The sequence below is a fragment of the Podarcis erhardii genome, assembly GCF_964252035.2.
Source record: "Podarcis erhardii genome assembly, chromosome: 13".
In the NCBI taxonomy this organism is placed as follows: domain Eukaryota; kingdom Metazoa; phylum Chordata; class Lepidosauria; order Squamata; family Lacertidae; genus Podarcis; species Podarcis erhardii.
Window position 1 is genome coordinate 37,389,836 of NC_138502.1, and position 19,661 is coordinate 37,409,496.

General features: G+C 42.9%; 2 protein-coding genes and 1 long non-coding RNA gene across 4 annotated transcripts in view; 1 reads left to right on the forward strand and 2 right to left on the reverse strand.

Annotated features, from left to right (window-relative positions):
- Positions 1 to 11,396, reverse strand: part of LOC309327985 (vomeronasal type-2 receptor 26-like) — a 16,243-nt gene extending 4,847 nt beyond the window's left edge. Inside the window, exons 1-6 of one of the 2 annotated variants that reach the window (XM_081837730.1) lie at positions 11,379 to 11,396; positions 7,656 to 9,161; positions 6,643 to 6,925; positions 5,094 to 5,942; positions 3,633 to 3,860; positions 1,993 to 2,119 (exon numbers count right to left, since the gene is read on the reverse strand). In XM_081837730.1, coding sequence (XP_081693856.1) covers positions 1,993 to 2,119; positions 3,633 to 3,860; positions 5,094 to 5,942; positions 6,643 to 6,925; positions 7,656 to 7,894 — 1,726 coding nt within the window. In that variant the 5' untranslated portion in view covers positions 7,895 to 9,161; positions 11,379 to 11,396. Of the gene's footprint in view, positions 1 to 1,992; positions 2,120 to 3,632; positions 3,861 to 5,093; positions 5,943 to 6,642; positions 6,926 to 7,655; positions 9,162 to 11,378 lie in introns of those variants that run through there. The other variant, XM_081837731.1, reaches the window with a different exon arrangement.
- LOC309328331 overlaps positions 1 to 19,217 on the forward strand; it is a 26,175-nt gene extending 6,958 nt beyond the window's left edge. Inside the window, exons 2-4 of the long non-coding RNA XR_014150784.1 lie at positions 7,423 to 7,758; positions 16,531 to 16,676; positions 19,152 to 19,217. This is a non-coding gene — a long non-coding RNA (uncharacterized lncRNA). The remainder of the gene's footprint in view (positions 1 to 7,422; positions 7,759 to 16,530; positions 16,677 to 19,151) is intronic.
- LOC309327923 (uncharacterized protein) overlaps positions 12,420 to 19,661 on the reverse strand; it is a 133,129-nt gene continuing 125,887 nt past the window's right edge. Inside the window, 4 exon segments of the mRNA XM_081837536.1 lie at positions 12,420 to 13,383; positions 14,158 to 14,284; positions 16,551 to 16,778; positions 18,442 to 19,296. Coding sequence (XP_081693662.1) covers positions 12,485 to 13,383; positions 14,158 to 14,284; positions 16,551 to 16,778; positions 18,442 to 19,296 — 2,109 coding nt within the window. The 3' untranslated portion in view covers positions 12,420 to 12,484.

The following is a 19,661-nucleotide window of genomic DNA, read 5'->3' on the forward strand; positions in this document are numbered from 1 at the left end:
GATTTAAATTAAACAAATTAAAAACTAAGGTACTAGAGAAAAATCTAACAGTAAGAGAGAAGGAAAAGTTTCAGGAGGAAACAGGTCTAACTGTGGTTAAGAATGTCAAATATCTGGGGATTAATATGACGGCTAAAAATGTGAACTTATTTAAAGACAACTATGAGAAATGTTGGAATCAAGTGAAAAAAGATTTAGAAATTTGGGCTAACATGAAACTTTCTTTGTCTGGCCGAATAGCAGCAATTAAGATGAATGTATTGCCTAGAATGTTATTTCTGTTTCAAACATTGCAAATCGTTGACAAGACAGAGTGTTTTAAGAGATGGCAGCGAGACATTTCCAAATTTGTCTGGCAGGGCAAAAAGCCCAGAATAAAATTTAAGATCTTAACTGATGCAAAGGAAAGGGGGGGATTTGCCCTGCCAGACTTAAAGCTATATTATGAGTCAGCAGCTTTCTGCTGGCTGAAGGATTGGCTGCTTCTCACAAACACAGACATTTTAGATTTGGAAGGTTTTAACAACTTTTTTGGGTGGCATGCATATTTGTGGTACGACAAAGTTAAGGTTCATAAAGGTTTTAAAAGTCATATTGTCAGGAAAGCATTGTTTAATGTGTGGATCAGATATAAAGATCTATTGGAGAATAAAACTCCAAGATGGCTTTCGCCAATGGAGGCAAAAGCTTTGAAAAAACTCAATATGGAGTCCACATGGCCGAGGTACTGGGAAATTTTAGAACAGGAGGGTAGCAATGTTAAATTGAAGAGTTTTGAGAAATTAAAGGATAAAGTCAGAGATTGGCTTCATTATTTTCAAATAATGGAGGCTTATAAGATGGATAAGAAAATTGGCTTCCAGGTGGAGAAATCTAAATTGGAGACAGAACTGTTAGAATCCAATACTAAGAATTTATCTAAAATGTACAACTTGCTGTTGAAATGGAATACGGAAGATGAAATTGTTAAATCAGCTATGATCAAGTGGGCGCAAGATATAGGTCACAATATTATGTTTGCTGACTGGGAAAGGTTGTGGACCACAGGCATCAAATTTACGGCATGTAATGCCTTGAGAGAAAATATTATGAAAATGATATATAGGTGGTACATGACCCCAGTCAAGCTTGCAAAAATTAACCACTTGTCAGATAACAAATGTTGGAAATGTAAAGAGAATGAAGGTACTTTTTTTCACCTTTGGTGGACATGCCCAAGGATTAAGGCTTTCTGGGAAATGATATATAATGAAATGAAAAAGATGTTTAAATACACTTTCCTGAAGAAACCAGAGGCCTTCCTCCTGGGTATGGTAAGCCATGTGGTGTTAAAAAAGGACAGAACGTTGTTTTTGTATGCTACAACAGCAGCAAGAATCCTTATCGCAAAGTATTGGAAGACGCCAGATCTACCCACTCTGGAAGAATGGCAGATGAAGATGACGGACTACATGGGACTCGCAGAGATGACGGGCAGAATCCGAGACCAGGAGAAGGAGACAGTGGAAGAAGATTGGAAGAAATTCAAGGACTATTTAAATAAATACTATAAGATTGAAGAATGTTAGTTTGACAAGGATTTAAAAAATATATTGGTTTTCAGAGACATTAGCGTAAGAAAAGAAATGGAACTAGTAAAATTATATGGTGAAATAAGGGAAGGGACTTGCTGATGGAATAATGAAACTAGAATACAAAATGGTGAGGTATGAGGAAGTCGGGGAAATAAGGTCAAGAAATAAGGTTTTGAAATTATTCTTGTTGTTTTTTGTTGTTGTTTGTGTTTGTCTTTATTGTAGTTGTTTTGTATTGGTATGTTTTATTGGAAAATTTAATAAATATTATTATAAAAAAAAAAAAAAACATTTGGGATGTAGTTCTCCAATCAAACAATATATACAAAAATGCACACGTTACCACAGATTTATTTATCTTTTTCCTCAACTGCTAACATGACTTATTTCTGAAAAACATATATCCTGATTCTCTTACCCTTCTGGGTCGAAATCTTGCCTTGAGGACATGGAGCACAATTATAGCAGCAGAATGGCTCCCCCTCCTTCTTTTCCTTCCTGGAACCAGGGGGACAACTTGGGTTGCACACAGAAAGGGGTGGCATCTCCCCATTGAAATAAACACATAAACATTTTAGCACCCAGAAATTATTAGCACTTTTTGTTTCCTTTTTCTTCCAACCAACGGTAGGAAGACACTAAACTACTGTACTTATTCCGGACTCAGTGCCAGCTACTGATTTCTTTTTCATTGGTTTAAAATAAAAATAAAAATAAAAAATGTTGAAACTTACCATGTTGGAGCCCCTTTCAGGCATTCAGGAAGAATGCATGAGGATGCAAAGGGGAAGAGGATTGGGGATTCTCCTTCACCAGCACTGCCCCTATTGTCCCCATACAAAATATAATACCTGTTCCACCCCCTATTTTCCAGTCATAGCATGTATAAAACAATTGTGCTTCTTGGAGAGGACAGAAACATACTGTATTTTTCGCACCATAGGGCGCACCTAGTTTTTAGATGGGGAAATCAATAAAAAAAATATCCCCCCCCCCAGCCCCAAAGAGCAGCTTACAGGCTGCACAGAACCTCTCCCTGCCGGAGGGGTGGCGCGGCTATGGCACAAGCCAAGGCAGATAGCGAGATGGATCGCGCTGGCTGTTTTGGCTTTCTCTTTAGCCCCACGCAATCTCTCCCTGCCGGGAGAGGCTGCGCAGGGCTAAAGAAGCCATAGCTCCATAGCTCCATAGCTCCTGCCATAGGGGTTGTGCGTGCCTATGGCACAAGCCAAGGCAGCGAGCGGGATGGATCCCGCTGGCTGCTTTTGGCTTCCTCTTTAGCCCTGCACAATCTCTCCCTGCCAGGAGAGGATGCATGGGGCTAAAGAAGCCATAGCCCCATGCAGCCTCTCCCTGCCGGAGGGGTTGCGCGCGGCTATGGCACAAGGCTGCATTCGCTCCATAGGACGCACACACATTTCCCCTCAATTATTGGAGGGGAAAAACTGCGTCCAATGGAGCGAAAAATACGGTACTCCAAAGAATGAGCTACAAACTTGGAGACTGTGTGGAGAGTGATCTTGTACTCAGGTCTAACTTGTAGGTTTCCCACAGGGTCATTTTCTGTATAAAACCACAAATATCTACCTTATACAGTAACAACCGAAACAATATCACCGCCAGTTCTAAAGGCCAGAGATACTTTAATCTGACAAAAAACTGGGGGAAGAGGAATGTTTTCACCTGGCACCTAAAGAGATTTAGGTTTGAGTCTTCCTCAATCTAAGAAATCAATTTCCTCATTGCACTGTTGGTGAGAAAAACAGCTGCCCACAAACTCCATAGTCCCTGCTTCCTTCCCATCAGAGCAACCAACACCTCATTCTTGACAAGAGACTCATGAAATACCCTGGGATAAAGAGACACACAAGGTAACAGTCACTTGTACACCATATCCAGGTGCAGGACAAGACTGGCCATGGGTGTTATCCTGGACAAGATGGGCCATTGGCCTGATCCAGCAAGCTCATCGTAGGTTCTTATGTAGTGCAGAGGAAAATCTAAAAGTGCAATACCATTGTTTTCCTATATCTCATGGATGTAGGAAGTATGCCCCACCTGGTGAAAGCTTCTGTGCCAAACCATTCTGTTGTCATCAATGAAAATTTGCTGGCCTGGGATGTCTTCCACATCCACCCTTCCAACCTTGACCCTCACAAAGGAGTTATTTGGAAAAGTGACCAGGTTGGTAATATCAAAGCCAGCTTCTACTTCCCTGTTCTCACCAAAAGATACAGTTTCCCCAGCAGAGTTGTTGAAGGAGACAGTCCTGAGGAAGGGATGGAGCTGCATTGGAAGAAAAATAGGAACTGTGAAGTAATGCATATGTCTCTCCTTACTGACACTCAGGATGCCTCCAGTCTGTCTATACATGCAGGAATTGCTATAAAAACCTAATCTGTTCCTGAGAAATAATTCGTAAGGCAAGCATTTGCCTTCTTGGGTGATGATTTCTATCGTTTCTTTGGGGAAAATCCCAATACATTACTCACTAAAATAAAAAAACAGCATCCTTTCTGTTCCCACTGCTTGGATATGTCCTGCTTCTAAGGAAACAGTAGGGTAATCAGTACACTTGAGACTAATTAATGCAGAAGGTGCTTGGTGCCATAGAGGAAGTTCTTCTGGCAGGCTTGGCCAATGTCACTTCCCCTCACCTTGGGAGGAAATGGGCAATAAAACCTTTGGCTCCACTCAGCCTACATTTGAATGATGTTCCTGTGGAGCTCTGAGCTGCTCCTACCAACCAGCTTGCTATGTTTCAGAGAAGAATGGAGTTGGAAACCAGTGTTTTCTATACCAATATTTTAGGACCTTTAACATTTTTGTAACTGAGCTATGTTTGACTGCTGTATGGAAAGCACATGAATCTGACCTTTGAAGAGTTTTGTATGTAAACAATATATAACTTACTAATTGTGTGGTCTATCCTTGTGCTAAGTAAATGGGATGTTTTGGGATTGACTTAAAGGGGACATTTTAAGGTTTTAACGCATAAGTTTCATGCCTTTATTTGCTGCATGAGTTGCCATATTAAATCTCTTTTGAGGTTCTCTCACCAAAGAGTCCAACAAGAATGATATTGTTTAGCAAGCTCACAAAAACTAATAGAAAGGTTTAAAGTCCTCTTCCTTGCTATTCCCAATCCCATTTCCCCAGCCACAGCTACATTTTTCTCCAGCTCCACCTGCCAGCCCTCTCCTTCTCTTCTCAGTCTAGGCTGGGACCCTCCCTGTAACTTGTGTGCAGTGAAGCTGCTTTGGAAGTAGCAGCACAGTGCAGGATTGTATCTGCACAGTGCAGGATTGGGTCGGTCTTCACTAACCGGTTCTCTGCATGCAAAGGAATTTGCTCACACAAAAAGGGGACAGGTCTGCTACTTCACTGTCTTACTCCATGAGTAGCTTTTCTGCACACTAGGGGAGAATGTGCTCTTACACTGGAGCTTGAAATTTTTCAGGGTACGGTTTGCATATCACAGCCTATGTCAAATAAATTACATATTATGAGAGGCATTACCTGCCAAGGCCAAAGCTCCTGCATTTCTCCTTCCACCACAGATTTGTATTTGGTCCTGGACAAGAACATGGCATGTAAAGCATGTGCCGTTGCATAGACAGCATTATAGAGACTGTAGCTGTGGCCAGACATGGTCATCTCAAAAGCAGATGAAATGAGATTCTCCAGCTTCTCCTCTCCGGTGCAGGTTCCACTGGCCTGCTCCTCTGTACCGGAGTTTGGAAATAAACAGAGAAATACCTGTGCCCAGAACTGCTTGACAAAGCCATTTCCATTTACCTCAAAAGGATTTTGTGCCTCAAGAAACGATTTGAATCCTTGCACCACATTTGAATGAACTGTAAAGCAGAGGGAACCATGGAAGACTTGCATGCCCATGCTCATTTGAAAGGTCCGTGCTGTGAAATCCAGCTGTGCTGTCAGAATCCACACCTTGCCTACAGATGTCTTGGTCACATTTTCCAATTCACCAATTGCTACTATTTCTCTCATGGTAAGCATGGACTTTATTCCCCCATAGAAAACCACCACCTTGGCTTTACTTTCCATAATAACTTGATAAATCTGAATCCAGTGGGGAAACATGTCATAATACTCAGTCAAATGTGTCATTTTCAGGGTTGTCTCTGAGAAGGCCAAGCAAATGCCTTTCTGGAAGAACAGAGGTTTCAGGGTCTGAATAAATCTCTCTCCACTTTCTGCAGCAAGCAACCCAACCCATGTCCAGCCAAAGTGCAAAAGTAACTCAACAATCCCAGTGTGCTGATGGGCTTCATTGGGCACCATCTTGTAGAAGGAAGTGGATTGGCTTTGACCAGCATCCTCTGGAGAAAAGGAGCCATAAGTGAGCTAAAGGGAAATAAAGGAGCATCATGTACAATTGCAGAAGGACTGGGTATGTGCACCCAGGGCCTGCCCACCCAGGAGGCAAAATGAGCCAGTTGCCTTAAGAAGGCAGGTTCCAGAAAGATGGGAGGAGTGGCAGATGGCACCATGTGTTTCTTTGTCTCCACCTCCTTCTCTGCCACCCCTGCATGCCCAGTTTCCTGAACTCCTGGTTCCCTCTCCTCCACCCTCCTTTTTTTATCCACTCTGATCTCTAGGCTTTTTCTTTACTGCTCCTTTTCTTTACCCTGTTTCTTTCATGTTGCTTCAACACAACATTTCAGCTCCTGATTTCATGGCGTCTTGCCTTCCTCTCTCAAGCCACTAACACACAGAATCCGCATCAAGTCCCAGAATGTGTGGGCAGCTGACTCCTGATAGGCAGGCTTCCAGCTTTGCAAGAGAGCAGCTTTTGTCTCCAACCAGTAGGCCATGGAGCAAAGGTGAGAGGGTGTCAGCTGGCAGCATGGAATTTGGATATGTGCTTTTAGGTGTGTTTCGACAATGAACTGGAGTAAGATGAGAACTCTTCCACCATCACCTTACCTTGTGAAGGGCAGGATCACTCTCCTTCGTCTTTCACAACTGTTTCTATATTAAACAAATCCTTTCTGGATAGAAGAAATCATGGTGAATGTGTGAAATCCACAATGTAACATCTTACCTGGGGAATCTTGTAGATGCCCAAGATGCTTGCCAGGTAGATTGAGGTATCAAAGTCCAGTCCCCCAATAACTGCCATCAGGTGTTTCTGAGTGTTGCACTTGTAGTTGGGCATAAATGTGGAGGGAAGGTTCAGAGCAGCCCAGTAGGTCATCCTTTCATCGAAGTAACTGTCATAGATGTGGAATCCCAAGGTGATATTAGGCAAGATCTTGGGGTTCTCATTGATCTCCTTGACAGCAAATACCAAGGCCAGAATATGCTGGTAGTTCTTTGGCACAATACTGCAACAATAATTTTATGCTGTATCATTGAGAGATATACTATGCATGTTTTTCAGTGGCCTCTTTATGATTCTTGAGTTTTTTACTGTCAATTTTGCCCTAAATTACACATATCTGCAGAATACTTTCCCCTAAAAGAGCAGAATTTCAGCTTAATGCAGGGCTCATTCAGACTGTCCCAATCCTGCCATTTTCCTCCCCAAAATCTGATCCTTACCGCTGAACTGGAACTCACACCTCCCTCAGAACTTCTCCCAACTAACGGTTAACTGACATTTCTTCACTGATCACTACCTTCAGCTGAATATAGTCAGAATGTATCTAATCCAGGCACTGTCTATAAAGATTAAAGACAATCATCTAGCCTGACTTGGATGAGAACATCAGGGGTTATTCGAGCATCACCTCAAAGGAGAGGTGAGCCTTTAATACCCCTCACACAAGAGTTTCTCAGGTGAAGATTAAGAACAGAGAAGGGCTTTCCATCTTAGACTAAGGTTTAATCTTTGAGTCCTCCTCTTGTTAAACTCTCCTTGGAAGAGATTTGGTGGGATGTGGGGAGGAGAGAACACATCAACAAGACCAGGCTCTCTCATCTCACTGACACATCCAGATCTGCATTTCCCTTCAGTGGAAGTAAATCCTACTGAAATCCGTGGAACTAGCTTCTGATTAGGCCTGGTTAGAGCTGGGGGATATTTCAGTATCATTTGACATTTGATGTCTTTACTGGGTATTAAGGCGCCGGTGGATAGTTAGCCTTTCTTTGAAGTCTTCTTTGTCAAAAGCAGCAAATAGATGAGAAGCAAGTCCGCCAACAATAAGATCACCAGGTTGGTAGTATTCATGGGGAATGCTGGACAGATCATGGACGGCGCAACTCGTGGTATGTTTGCACACCAGATGTGGCAGATGAAAGAGAAGGGGCACAATAAACAGCAGCATGCTGAAGCAAATATTATTTCTCATCAAACAATCTTATTTCCATCCAGCAAATGAACCTTGCTTCACAACCAACCACAGTACAATATTCTGCCTTATGATGAACAGCACTTCTCTAACAATTCACAGATTAATATCCTATTTTATAACTTGATTAAGAAAATAGTTAAACTCCTTCCTCTTCCTCTGTCCTCTCCCTTGCAAAGAATGGCAGGAAGAGGTTATAATACCCATGTTTTGGTTAGTATTCTCTGGAAATCTACTGAGACATTATCCAAGGGATACTTAGCCATGTTGAGAGTGATGATTATAGGTGAGGTAATAACAAGCTCTCTTTACATCAGGAAAATCAGAAAATGTCCCCCCAAAATAATAATAACCCTGTTTCTGATGTTTCATTCAAAGTGGTTTCTGGCTGTTTATGGGACAACAAAGGGCTTGCAGAATTAACAGCAACAAGGAAAAGAAAAATAGTGGGCCGGTCTCTTATCAGGGCTGACCAGTGGAAATGATTACTCTGACCTCCTAAAATTTCCCACCTGAACACCAGTTCATTAGTTTTCTGACAATTATACTGAGACGAAGGAATGGTGAAAAGGACAACTATTTGTTTTCCTGATAGAAAAGCACCTCACAACTATTTGGTGGGAGTAATATATAGAAGTAATAAGTAGTGAATGGTGATATTGTATTTTCTAATAAAATGGTACTTAATTTCACTTACGTTCAAAATGCTTTTACTCCAAGATATTCATTCAGAAGCATTCTGCCCATTGTATAACAATAAACCCATTAAAAATACCAAAATCGCTATTCATTGAATTTTAAGATTAAAACCCCCACACCAGGAACGGTCTAGCATATATTGCCCATGACCACAGGCATCCCCCACTGCACATAATAAATAACCAAATAATTTAATTAATATCCAGAAATGGAGGGTGAGAGCTGGAGAGTTCTCATAGCTTGTGAGGGCAGAGATTGGAGGTGCAGCAGGGGGTTGTTTACGCTATTCAGCCCCCCCACCTGACAGCTAATGTGCATAGAAGAGCAGCAGAAGGAGCACCATTCCCACACATCCCCCAGTCAGCCCCCCAAATTCCAGATGTGGGTATTTTAGGTGCAGTATTTTTTATCCGGAATGGAGGGAGAGCAGCAGAGAAGACATCTAAAGGGTATTAGATGGTGCTCCCCACTTCTCCAATCTTCATTTATGAATGTGGGCCACTTGAACATAACCCCCCAGTAAGTGGGACTCGCTGTATTGAAATCTCTGAGACTGGTTAATCATGGACTTCCAGGTTAGCGCCTCCGGCAATAGCAGAGCTCCTCCGATCGGGAGGAATTTGCTCCATGGAAAGTAGGGTCTGAACCGCCACGGCGAAGGCGGAGACCCACTGAAATCACAGGCAGAAGAAGCCTGTGAACTTGGGATTCAGCTGGCACCCTTTGCGCCTCCCCTACTCACGGGAAAACCCTTTTTTGGGGATCCGGAGTGACGTGGGGTGAGCGGCGCGGTGCTTTGAATCGACTGCTTCTTTCACGGAGTGAAGCCGCATTGCTGCTGCCGGAGAGCGCTGACTTTTTCCTGTGGACAATTGGATTTTAAACAACAACCCGTGAGTAGTACGGAAAATTGGATCTTTAAATATCTTAATATGACATCGAACGGGGAAGGTTCAAAACAGGAAGTCCGCCTTCCCCTTTTGTAAATAGACTGAAGCAAAGAGCTTACAAGTTAAGGTCTTGGAAAGTCTTATGTAAAGGATTAAACTTCCATCAATTGAAATTATTAGACCCCCCTTGGAAGCAGGAGAAGAGGGGGGGAAATTTTGGACCGTGTATCCTGCAGGAGAGAGTGATTAGAATTAAATTGCCACTGCTCTGAACCTGGGAACGGACTGACAGTGATTGACGTTTTGGGAGAGTTCATTGACAGCGAAGAGAACGGATGTTGACAGTCGGTTGAATAAGAGAAATACATTGTTTCAGTTAAAACAAAATAAAAAAATTCCTTCCAGTAGCACCTTAAAGACCAACTAAGTTAGTTCTAGGTATGAGCTTTCGTGTGCATGCACACTTCTTCAGATACACAGTTGTCTGCTTCTGCGTTTAAAAGGGAGGAAAAGTAACTGAAAATTGAAACCAACATTACTTTTTGAACTTTCTTTGAAAGGATTGATACAAGTGGAGACTGTTCCCCTCTAGAGGGAGCTTTTGAAACTGTTACAAGAGTGGAGCTGGGAAATCTCCAGCTGCTTGATAAGAATTGTGGGAACTAGAGATTAACCTTGGACATTCGAGAATGTCAACAGAAGAAGCCTTGGTAACTGCATTTTGCAAGATAAACTACTTGTTGGAACAGCTTCATAAAAAAATGGATGTTATGACTACTAAAACTGACAGTTTGGGACTAAAAGTGAGTACCAATACAGAAATTATTCAGGATTTGGCACAGGAATCTATTTTAACAGGACAAATTGTTGAAAAGGAGAAGGAGAAAGTTGCTATTGTCGAACCTAAAGCAATACAAGGGGGAGCCTTAGTCTTACAGAGGCAAATTGAAGACTACAAGTTGAGGCCCTTTATGATTGAAACTAGGAAAAGTCAGACCCTGAAGATCGGAGCCCGGCCTGGACTGGAAAAGGAAAGTTGGAAAGATCCCTCTATGCAGGGATTAACTGACTTTTGGAATATGGACTTGGGTCAGGAGGAGATTGGAGCTCGGGGGGCCTTTGGAGTTGGAGGAATTTTGAAATATGCCTTGAAATACTTTATGGATCCTAGCTTTAATTATGGAAATTTGGCTGACCTGTCGAGAAGGAATAGAAGTATCGTTGGATTGGAGTTTCCCCGAGATCTGCTCTTTAGCATCAAAGAATATGAAGAAGACTTGCAGAAGGGACATGGGAAAGAGTTAAGAGCCTCGGACATAAGATCTCCAGGTTGATGGACTGTATGGAGTGGACGGAAGTGTCTGGCAGAGTCCGAGACCAGGGAGAGGAGATAGTAGAAGAAGATTGGAAGATTTAAAGTCTATATATAGAAATATTGTAAAATTAATGAGTGACAGGAAAATGTTGGAATGAAATTTTATGGCCTTAGTAGAAATGCTATAAGGAGTTAAGCTTAAATAAGTATATTAATTTTAATGGAAATAAGATTAAAAATATGTTAAGACATTTATATGATAGAAAATGGAGAAAGGTGGAAAGGAATTGCTGAAACAATTAATGGAAGTGGAATACAATGAGGGAGGTGAGAGGATGTCGATGATATAAGGGAATGAAAGATAGAATATGGAAAAGATATTATGTATGTTTTTAAATTGTTTTTGTTTTGTTTTGTTTAGTTCATTGTGTTAGATAATGTGTTTTGTATGGTTTACATATTGTATTGTTTTATTTTTTCTTGTTCTTCTTGTTCTTTTTCTTCTCTCTTGTCTCTTTTTTCTTTTAAAAAAAGTAATATTTTTTTTATTTTATTTTTAAAGAGACTGGTTCATCATGACAGTAGCAAAGCCACTTCCGACCTCGGGAGGAGGTGGTATTGCAGGCATCACGCAACCAACACGTGCACAGAGGATGGCTCCCAGCCCCGCGCGATCTGGGAAATCCTCAGCCGTGTCATCCCCGGCCAGCCAATCGGCTGGCCCAGGGTGTGTGGCTTGCCTCATTTAAGGCAAGCGCAGCCGGAAATCTCCCTCTTTGGCCTCTCAGCTGCGTTTGTTTCCCACCCGCCCGCCCTTCAAGGTTCCTCTTTTGACTTTGCTATGGACCTCAGTTGGTCATCGTTAAGGGGCCTGGTAGGAATTTTTTCCACTTGGCAAATTGGCACCAGCCCTCTGGTTTTTTGCCTACCCCGTAACAAATCGTCACAACTTTCTTGGCTTTGGCGGTTAGGCATTGGTATGGATATTGTTATGTAGATGTATGGGAGGGGAGCACCATCACCTCCCCCGGATATTGAAGGGTAGTCCAGTAAAGGATTCCGGGGGGATTGGCCCCATCCGAAGCCTATGGAAGCCAGGGCCCAAGGTACGCCCCCCGAGCGGTGACCCCGGGGGAGTGCCTAGTTGATGTGCATCAGCAGGGCTCCCCTGCTGGTGTTAACCCTTCGAGGTATTCAAGCAAACAGACTGAAGCCGGATAGGACCAATGCCGATAGGACCAATGCCTAAGCCAATACCACTTATCACCGGTAACCAATAAATTTGTGGCTTAATTTTAGCCCATTAACCTAAATTACTGTGTCCTGTGTCTTTATTTCTACTGGTGGGAGGCGGGATCTCGCCACGCAACTCTACTGAAACTTTAGTGAGAGGAAAAAACCTAGAAAAGAACAAGCCTTTAAAAAAAATACCTCTCAGTGTATTGTTTTTTCTTGTTCAGTCTCTAAGCAATTATCCGCTGAATTTCTAGTCAGGTCTCAAATAAGGCTTAGGGTTAAAACAAGATGAGGGGCTCCTGTCTCAGAGAAACCACAGGGGATTTTAAAAGAAATTGCACACAGGAAGTGCAACATGTAAAATACAACCTAATTGAATGGTGTGGATAAAGAGAGATTAAGTTGCTCATAGTTTGGTGGAAAGAACCCAAAAGCTGATGGTATAATTTATTATTTCCTTTTTATTAACTGCTCCTTGCTGTTCAGATCAGGCCTTAACAAAATGATGTAGCATTTGGAGGCAAAGATGGAGCCAAGTAAGCCAGCACTGGAGGCCAAGATGGAGAAGATCTCCACAGCCACCATGTATTTCCCCTTGGTGCTCAGGTACACTGGAACAAAGGAGATCCAAACACTACAAAACAAGAACATGCTGAAGGTGATGAATTTGGCCTCATTAAAACTGTCAGGCAGTTTCCTGGCAAAAAAGGCCACAACAAAGCTGAGAATGGCCAAAAAGCCCATGTAGCCCAGGACACAGTAAAATAGGGCAACTGACCCTTCGTTGCAGCCTAGAATGATTTCTCTCCTCATAGAGTGCATGTCAAAATCAGGGGATGGGGGAGAGGTTCCTAACCACACACTGCAAATGCCCACTTGGATAAGGGAACAGGAAATCACAATAGCGCTTGCCAGTCTTTTCCCCACCCACTTCCTCATTCTGGATCCTGGTTTGGTGGCCACAAAGGCCAGAACCACCGTGATCGTTTTGGCCAGAACACAAGAAACGGTCACTGTGAAAACAAGGCCAAAAGCCATTTGTCGGAGCAGGCAGCTCACTCTTTCTGGAGGGCTGAGGAAGATCAATGAGCAGAGGAAGCAGAGCAAGAGGAAAGTGAGGAGAGTGTAGGTGAGGTCCCGATTGTTCGCTTTCACAATGGGTGTGTCCTGATGTTTAATAAAGATGGCAAGGACTAATATTGTGAGGAGAGAGAGAGAAAGAGCCAACAATGCTAAGCTCAAACCCAGAGGCTCTTTAACAGACAGGAAGCTGATGGTCTTTGGAATACATTGTGATTGGTCTCTGTTTGGATAGTGGTCCTTTGGGCATGCAGCACAGTCAACCATGTCTGGAAAGAAAATAAAAGATTCAGATTTTGGATGTGTTGGAGAGCAACTGTTAATGATTTGAGTATGGAACTGTTAATGTTAAATTAGAGATATCACACATATTTGCAGAGTAGCCAGAATGAACGTGATGCATGAGAACCCCACCTCAGCCTATTTGTTGGGTTATGTGGGCTGTCCTGTGATGGCTTGCTAACTCCACATAAACCACATTGTTGTTGTTCAGAACAGGTACAGTCCATGACCTTTTTGCACAGGGGTTCCATTCTCAGCCCCGTTCCACCCCCACGCCCTAGGCTGACCCCATTCCACCCCACCCGGGTGTACGATCGTGCTTCAGTCAGACACATGTTTATTTGTTATTACCTGAACTAAGACAGGTGTCTCCTACCAAGTCATATCACTTATGCATTTAATTCAAAATTGCCTGCTGTATTTTAACCTGCGACAAAGATTACAAGATGGGTGACAAATGGATTCTTTTTAGGAGTGGGTCCATAATCCTTTATGGGGGCTGTCTGCCAATCGGTATGGAGGAGAAATTTGGTTTTTATTCCCCTTGAATGAGAAAGATATCTAAATTGCACTCCTTGAATCAAAATGTAAACCAAAGTAGATTTTCCCTTAAAAATGTGTACTTCTGTAAGCATTTGTGATGCAGTTCTCCAATCAAACAATATGTACAAAAATGCACACGTTCTACTGATTTATTTATTCTTTTCCTCAACTTTTAAAATGACATACACTTTGAAAATTATATATCCTGTGTCTCTTACCCTTTTCGGATGAAATCTTGCCTTGAGGACATGGAGCACAATCATAGCAGCAGAATGGCTCCCCCTCCTTCTTCTCCTTCCTGGAACCAGGAGGGCAACTTGGGTTACATACCGAAAGGGGTGGCACCTGTTCATTTAAAGAAACAGATAAAAAGTTTAGTACCCAGAAGTAAGTAGCACTTTTGGTTTCTTTTTTCTTCCAGCTGGCTGTAGGAAGACACCAAACATAGTATATTCGAAACACAGTGCCAGGTTCCTCATTTGGCACTTCATGGTTGTTTTTGTAATAATAATAATAATAATAATGCATAAACTGACCATGTTTGAGCCCCTTTCTGGCATTCAGAAAGAATGCATGACTGCTGAAATAGGGAAGGGGATTGGGGGTTCATCTTTGCCAGCCATGCCTCCTTTTGTCCCCATATATAAAGTAATACCTTTCACACCTCCAATTTTCTAATCCTAGCAAGTGTCAAAATAATAATCATGCTTTGTGAAGATGACAGACGTGTAATGCTGAAAATGATCTACAAATGTGGAGACTTTGTGGTGTGTGGTCTCACCAGCTCTGCCCATATTGTTCCCATAGCTGTTCCACCAATCATCTTTGCATGCTAAGCAGAAAGCTCTGACAGGCTGAACACACTGTGAAGCCTCCCTGTAGGGTGTTCCGTACGACTGAGCTGTAATGGCTCTCCTCCTCCTCGTTCTCCGGAATCCATCTAGACACTCCTCCGACGATGATTATCGACCTAAGCCTTTGATGAGGCTCAGGCACGCTCGCCCATTATGCAGAGTATCCGAACAGCTGAAGGAGCCGTAATATGTGCTACATTGCTACATTTATTCCTAACTACGCAGGATAGAAAAGAATATGCGACTACTCTCTCTGTTAAAGACAGTGAACAACAGGAAACAAAGAAAGAGGAAACCAGTAACATCAACACCCGTCTCCCGTCTTCTGTGAGATTTCCAGCAATCTGGAATGTCAATAGAGTCTTGTGACTTCAAAAACTGCACAGTGGCACAACAGAAACCTAACTCTCCTTGTGATTTGGAATTTTGTGTTCTTTCTCGGTCCCCAAATATGAGTCTTCTAAAGGGGTTCAGCCAAATATTCTTAGAAGCCCCCTTCACACTCCCTGCCATGCATTTTATCTTAACAGATGCAATTTCAAGTGTATTTTATCCTACCAGACGTATTGTTCAAACCATTTTGGTCCTTTTTTGAGCTGAGAATGTACCACAAGATCCACAAAAATGTGAAACCTGAAGGATAAGCAATGATGTTCCAATACAGTGGTGCCTCGCAAGACAAAATTAATCCGTTCCGCGAGTCTCTTCATCTTGCGGTTTTTTCGTCTTGCGAAGCACGGCTAGTAGCGGCTTAGCGGCTTAGCGGCTATTAGCGGCTTAGCGGCTATTAACGGCTTAGCGGCTTTAAGAAAAAAGAAACAAACTCACAAGAACTCGCAAGACGTTTTGTCTTGCGAAGCAAGCCCATAGGGAAATACGTCTTGCGAAGCACCTCAAAAATTGGAAAACTCTTTCGTCTAGCGAGTTTTTCGTCTTGAGAGGCATTCGTCTTGTGGGGCACCACTGTATGTGTACTAGTCTGAGAGTTTCCATAAAATTGTAGACAATATGAAATTCTCCTCCATCCTTGCCTACAGTTCCTTTTCCCTTAGGATACAAGTGGCTAGCATAAGCACACGAGTAACCCACCCATAACCATTACACGTGGGATTCTGGCATTTTTGTAAAAAATAAAAAGAAAGAATTCAACAACTTTCAGGGTGTCCAGCAATATGTTATCCCTAGTATCACTGAAAGGTGTGATAGTTTCGGTGTGATTTCCCCTCCATTAAGTCAATGTAAGAAATGCATTAGAGGAATGTTTTCGGCTGGTGCCTAAAGATACAAAAGGAGGTGCCTGGCAAGCCATCTTGGGGAGGGCTGATTCTTCTCCAATCTAGAAGCCCCTTTCCTCATTCTACACTTGGTGACAAATAGCTACTCACAAACCTCCACAGCCCCTACTTCCTTCTCAACCATCAGTATTTGAACTGAAAGCAACAAACCCCTTCTTCTTCCCAGGAGACTCATGAAATACACTGGGATGAAAAGAGCCCCAAGCTGAAAGCCACATGCCATATCCAGATGCTGGACCACACTGGTCATTGGCATTATCCTACACAAGTTGGGCATTAATCTGAGCCAGCAAGATCTTATGTTGTGATTCCTGTATCACAGGCCAAATAGCTGTTGTGATGACTTCCAACTTAAAATTTTACTGGGCAGAGAGAAAAAAATCTAGACCTGGACTGATGGCCTTGCAAGTACAATATCATTCTCTTTTCCTATCTCTCATAGATGTAGGAATTATGCCTCACCTGGTGAAAGCTTCTGTGCCACACTATTCTGTTGTCATCAAGGGTGAATGGCTGGTCAGGTGTAGCCTCCACACCAACCCTTCCAACCTTGACTCTCATGAAGGAGTTATTTGGAAAAGTGGCCAGGTTGGTGATATCAAAGCCAGCTTCTACTTCCCTGTTCGCACTGAAAGATACCGTTTCCCCGGCAGAGTTGTTAAAGGACACAGTCCTAAGAAAGGGGTGGAGCTGCATGGAAAGAAAAAGAGTAACTTTGAAGTAATGAAAATGTCTCTCCTTTCTCACATGCAGGATGCCTTCAGACTGTCAACACAGGGAGGTAGTGCCATGCAAATATAATCTGTTTTCTGAGAAATGGTTTGTAGGGCGAGCATTCACATATTGAGCCAATGATCTCCATTGTTTTCTATGGGGAAAATTCCAATGCGTGTCTGACCATGCTTGGATATCTACACACACGCACACACACACACACACTGCCCAACAATCCTCATATAACCAGCATAAAGGTAAAGGTCCAGTTGTGACCGACTCTGGGGTTGCAGCGCTCATCTCGATGTATAGCCCGGGAGCCAGCGCTTGTCCACAGACAGCTCCATGTCACGTGGCCAGCGTGACTAAGCCGCTTCTGGCGAAGCAGAGCAGCACACAGAAACGCCATTTACCTTCCCGCCAGGAAGCAGTCCCTATTTATCTACTTGCACTTTGCGGTGCTTTTGAACTGCTAGGTTGACAGGAGCTGGGACCAAACAACGGGATTCGAACCGCCAACCTTCCGATCGGCAAGTCCTAGGCTTCGTGGTTTAACCCACAGCACCACCCGCATCCCTATATAACCAGCATGCTTGAGTCTAATAAATACATAGAGGGTTTAATGCATGAGTCAGCAAACCTTTTCAGCAGGGGCCAGTCCACTGTCCCTCAGACCTTGGGGGCAGACTATATTTTTAAAAAAATAAATGAATGAATTTCTATGCCCTACAAATAACCCAGAGATGCATTTTAAATAAAAGCACACATCCTACTCATGTAAATACACCAGGCAGGCCCCACAAATAACTCAGAGATGCACTTTAAATAAATAAAATAACTAAATAAAAGGACACATTCTACTCATGTAAGAACACGCTGATTCCTGGACCGTCTGCGGGTTGGATTTAGAAGGCAATTGGGCCAGATCCAGACCCCGGGCCTTAGTTTGCCTACCCATGGTTTAATGTCATAGAATTAGGTGTTCTGACAGACTTGGTCAATGTCCCTTCTCCTTACCTTGGGAAGAAATGGGCAACAAAGCCTATTGTTCTGCTCACTCTATATGTGAATTTAGTGCACGGGGAGTTCTGAACTGCAACTTACAGCCACATGGAATTAAGAAGCCTATATTTTTCAGACAAGAATTTAATCTGAAACTACCATTTTCTATACCAATAAAACGCTTAGGAACTTTTACCATTTTGTCTTCTACGTCTGCAACATTTTTCTGAGTGCTGTGTTCCAAAAAACTTTTGAACTTAGAAGAGTTTTGTAAGTAAACCACATTACGACCTGCTAAGCTTGTGGTCTATTTTTGTGCTAGGAAAGTGGGATCTTCTGGAATTCACTGGAAAGGGCATATTTTAAGATTTTACATCCTGTATTTCCATGCTTCTGATTGCTGCATGTTTTCCCATGCACACAAAGGAAGTTGCTCACAAAAAAACTGGACAGTGCAGGATTGGATCTTCCTGCTTAAGAGCTGTAAGCAGAACAGTCTGATTCTTCACTGAGCTAGTCCTCAATGAGCAGCTTCTCTGCACACAAATGGAGACTGTGGAGCTTCAAATTTTTTCAGGGTTCTGTTTTACATATCACTGCCTATGTCTAATAAATTATATCTCATGACACACATTACCTGCCAAGGCTGAAACTCCTGCATCTCTCCTTCCACCATTCTCCTATATTTGGCTCCAGGCAGGAACATGGCATGTAGAGCATTTGCTATGGCATAGACAGCAGTATAGAGACTGTAGCTGTGGCCAGACATGGTCATCTCAAAAACAGACAAAGGGAGATTCTCCAGCTTCTCCTCTCCAGTGCAGGTTTCACTGGCCTGCTCCTCTGTATTGGAGTTTGGAAATAAACAGAGAAATACTTCTCCCCAAAACTGCTTGACAAAGCCATTTCCATTTTCCTCAAAAGGATTTTGTGCCTCAAGAAAGGCTTTGAATCCTTGTACCACATTTGAATGAACTGAAAAGGAGAGGGAACCCTGGGAAGTTTGCATATCCAGGCTCATTCGCAAGGGCGGTGCTGTGAAATCCAGTTGTGCCGTCAAAATCCACACTTTGCCATCAGATGTCTTAGTCACATTTTCCATTTCACCGAATACTATCATTGTCTGCAAGGCAAGCATGGACTTTGTTCCTCCATAGACAACCACCACCTTGGCTTTACTTTCCATAGTAGCTTGATAAATCTGGATCCAGTGGGAAAACATGTCATAATACTCAGCCAAATATGCCATGTTCAGGGTTGTCTCTGAGAAGGCCAAGCAAATGCCTTTCTGGGAGAGCAGAGGTTTCAGCGTCTGAATAAATCTCTCTCCACCTTCACTTTCTCTAGCAAGCAATCCAACCCACGTCCAACCAAAGTGCAGAAGTAACTTAACAATCCCAGTGTACTGATGGGCTTCATTGGGCACCATCTTGTAGAAGGAAGTGGATTGGCTTTGACCAGGATCTTCTGGAGCAAAGGAGCCATAAGTGAGCTAAAAGGAAATAAAGGAGCATCATCTGTAATTGCAGAAGGACTGGGTATGTGCACCCAGGACCTGCCCACCCAGGAGGCAAAATGAAGCAGTTGCCTTAAGGCAGGTAGGTTCCAGAAAGCTGGGAGGAGTGGCAGATTGCACCCTGTGTTTCTCAGCTTCCACCTCCTTCTCTGCCATTCCTCCATGCCCAGTTTCCTGCACTCCTGCTTTCCTCTTCAACATCCACCTTTTCTTTCTACACTTTTCCCTCTATGCCTTCCTGTGTTGCTTCTTTCCTCTCCCCTGTATTTTCCACTTTGCTTCACCACAACCTTCCAGCTCCTGATTTCATGACGTCTTCCCTTCCCTTCCCTTCATCTCTC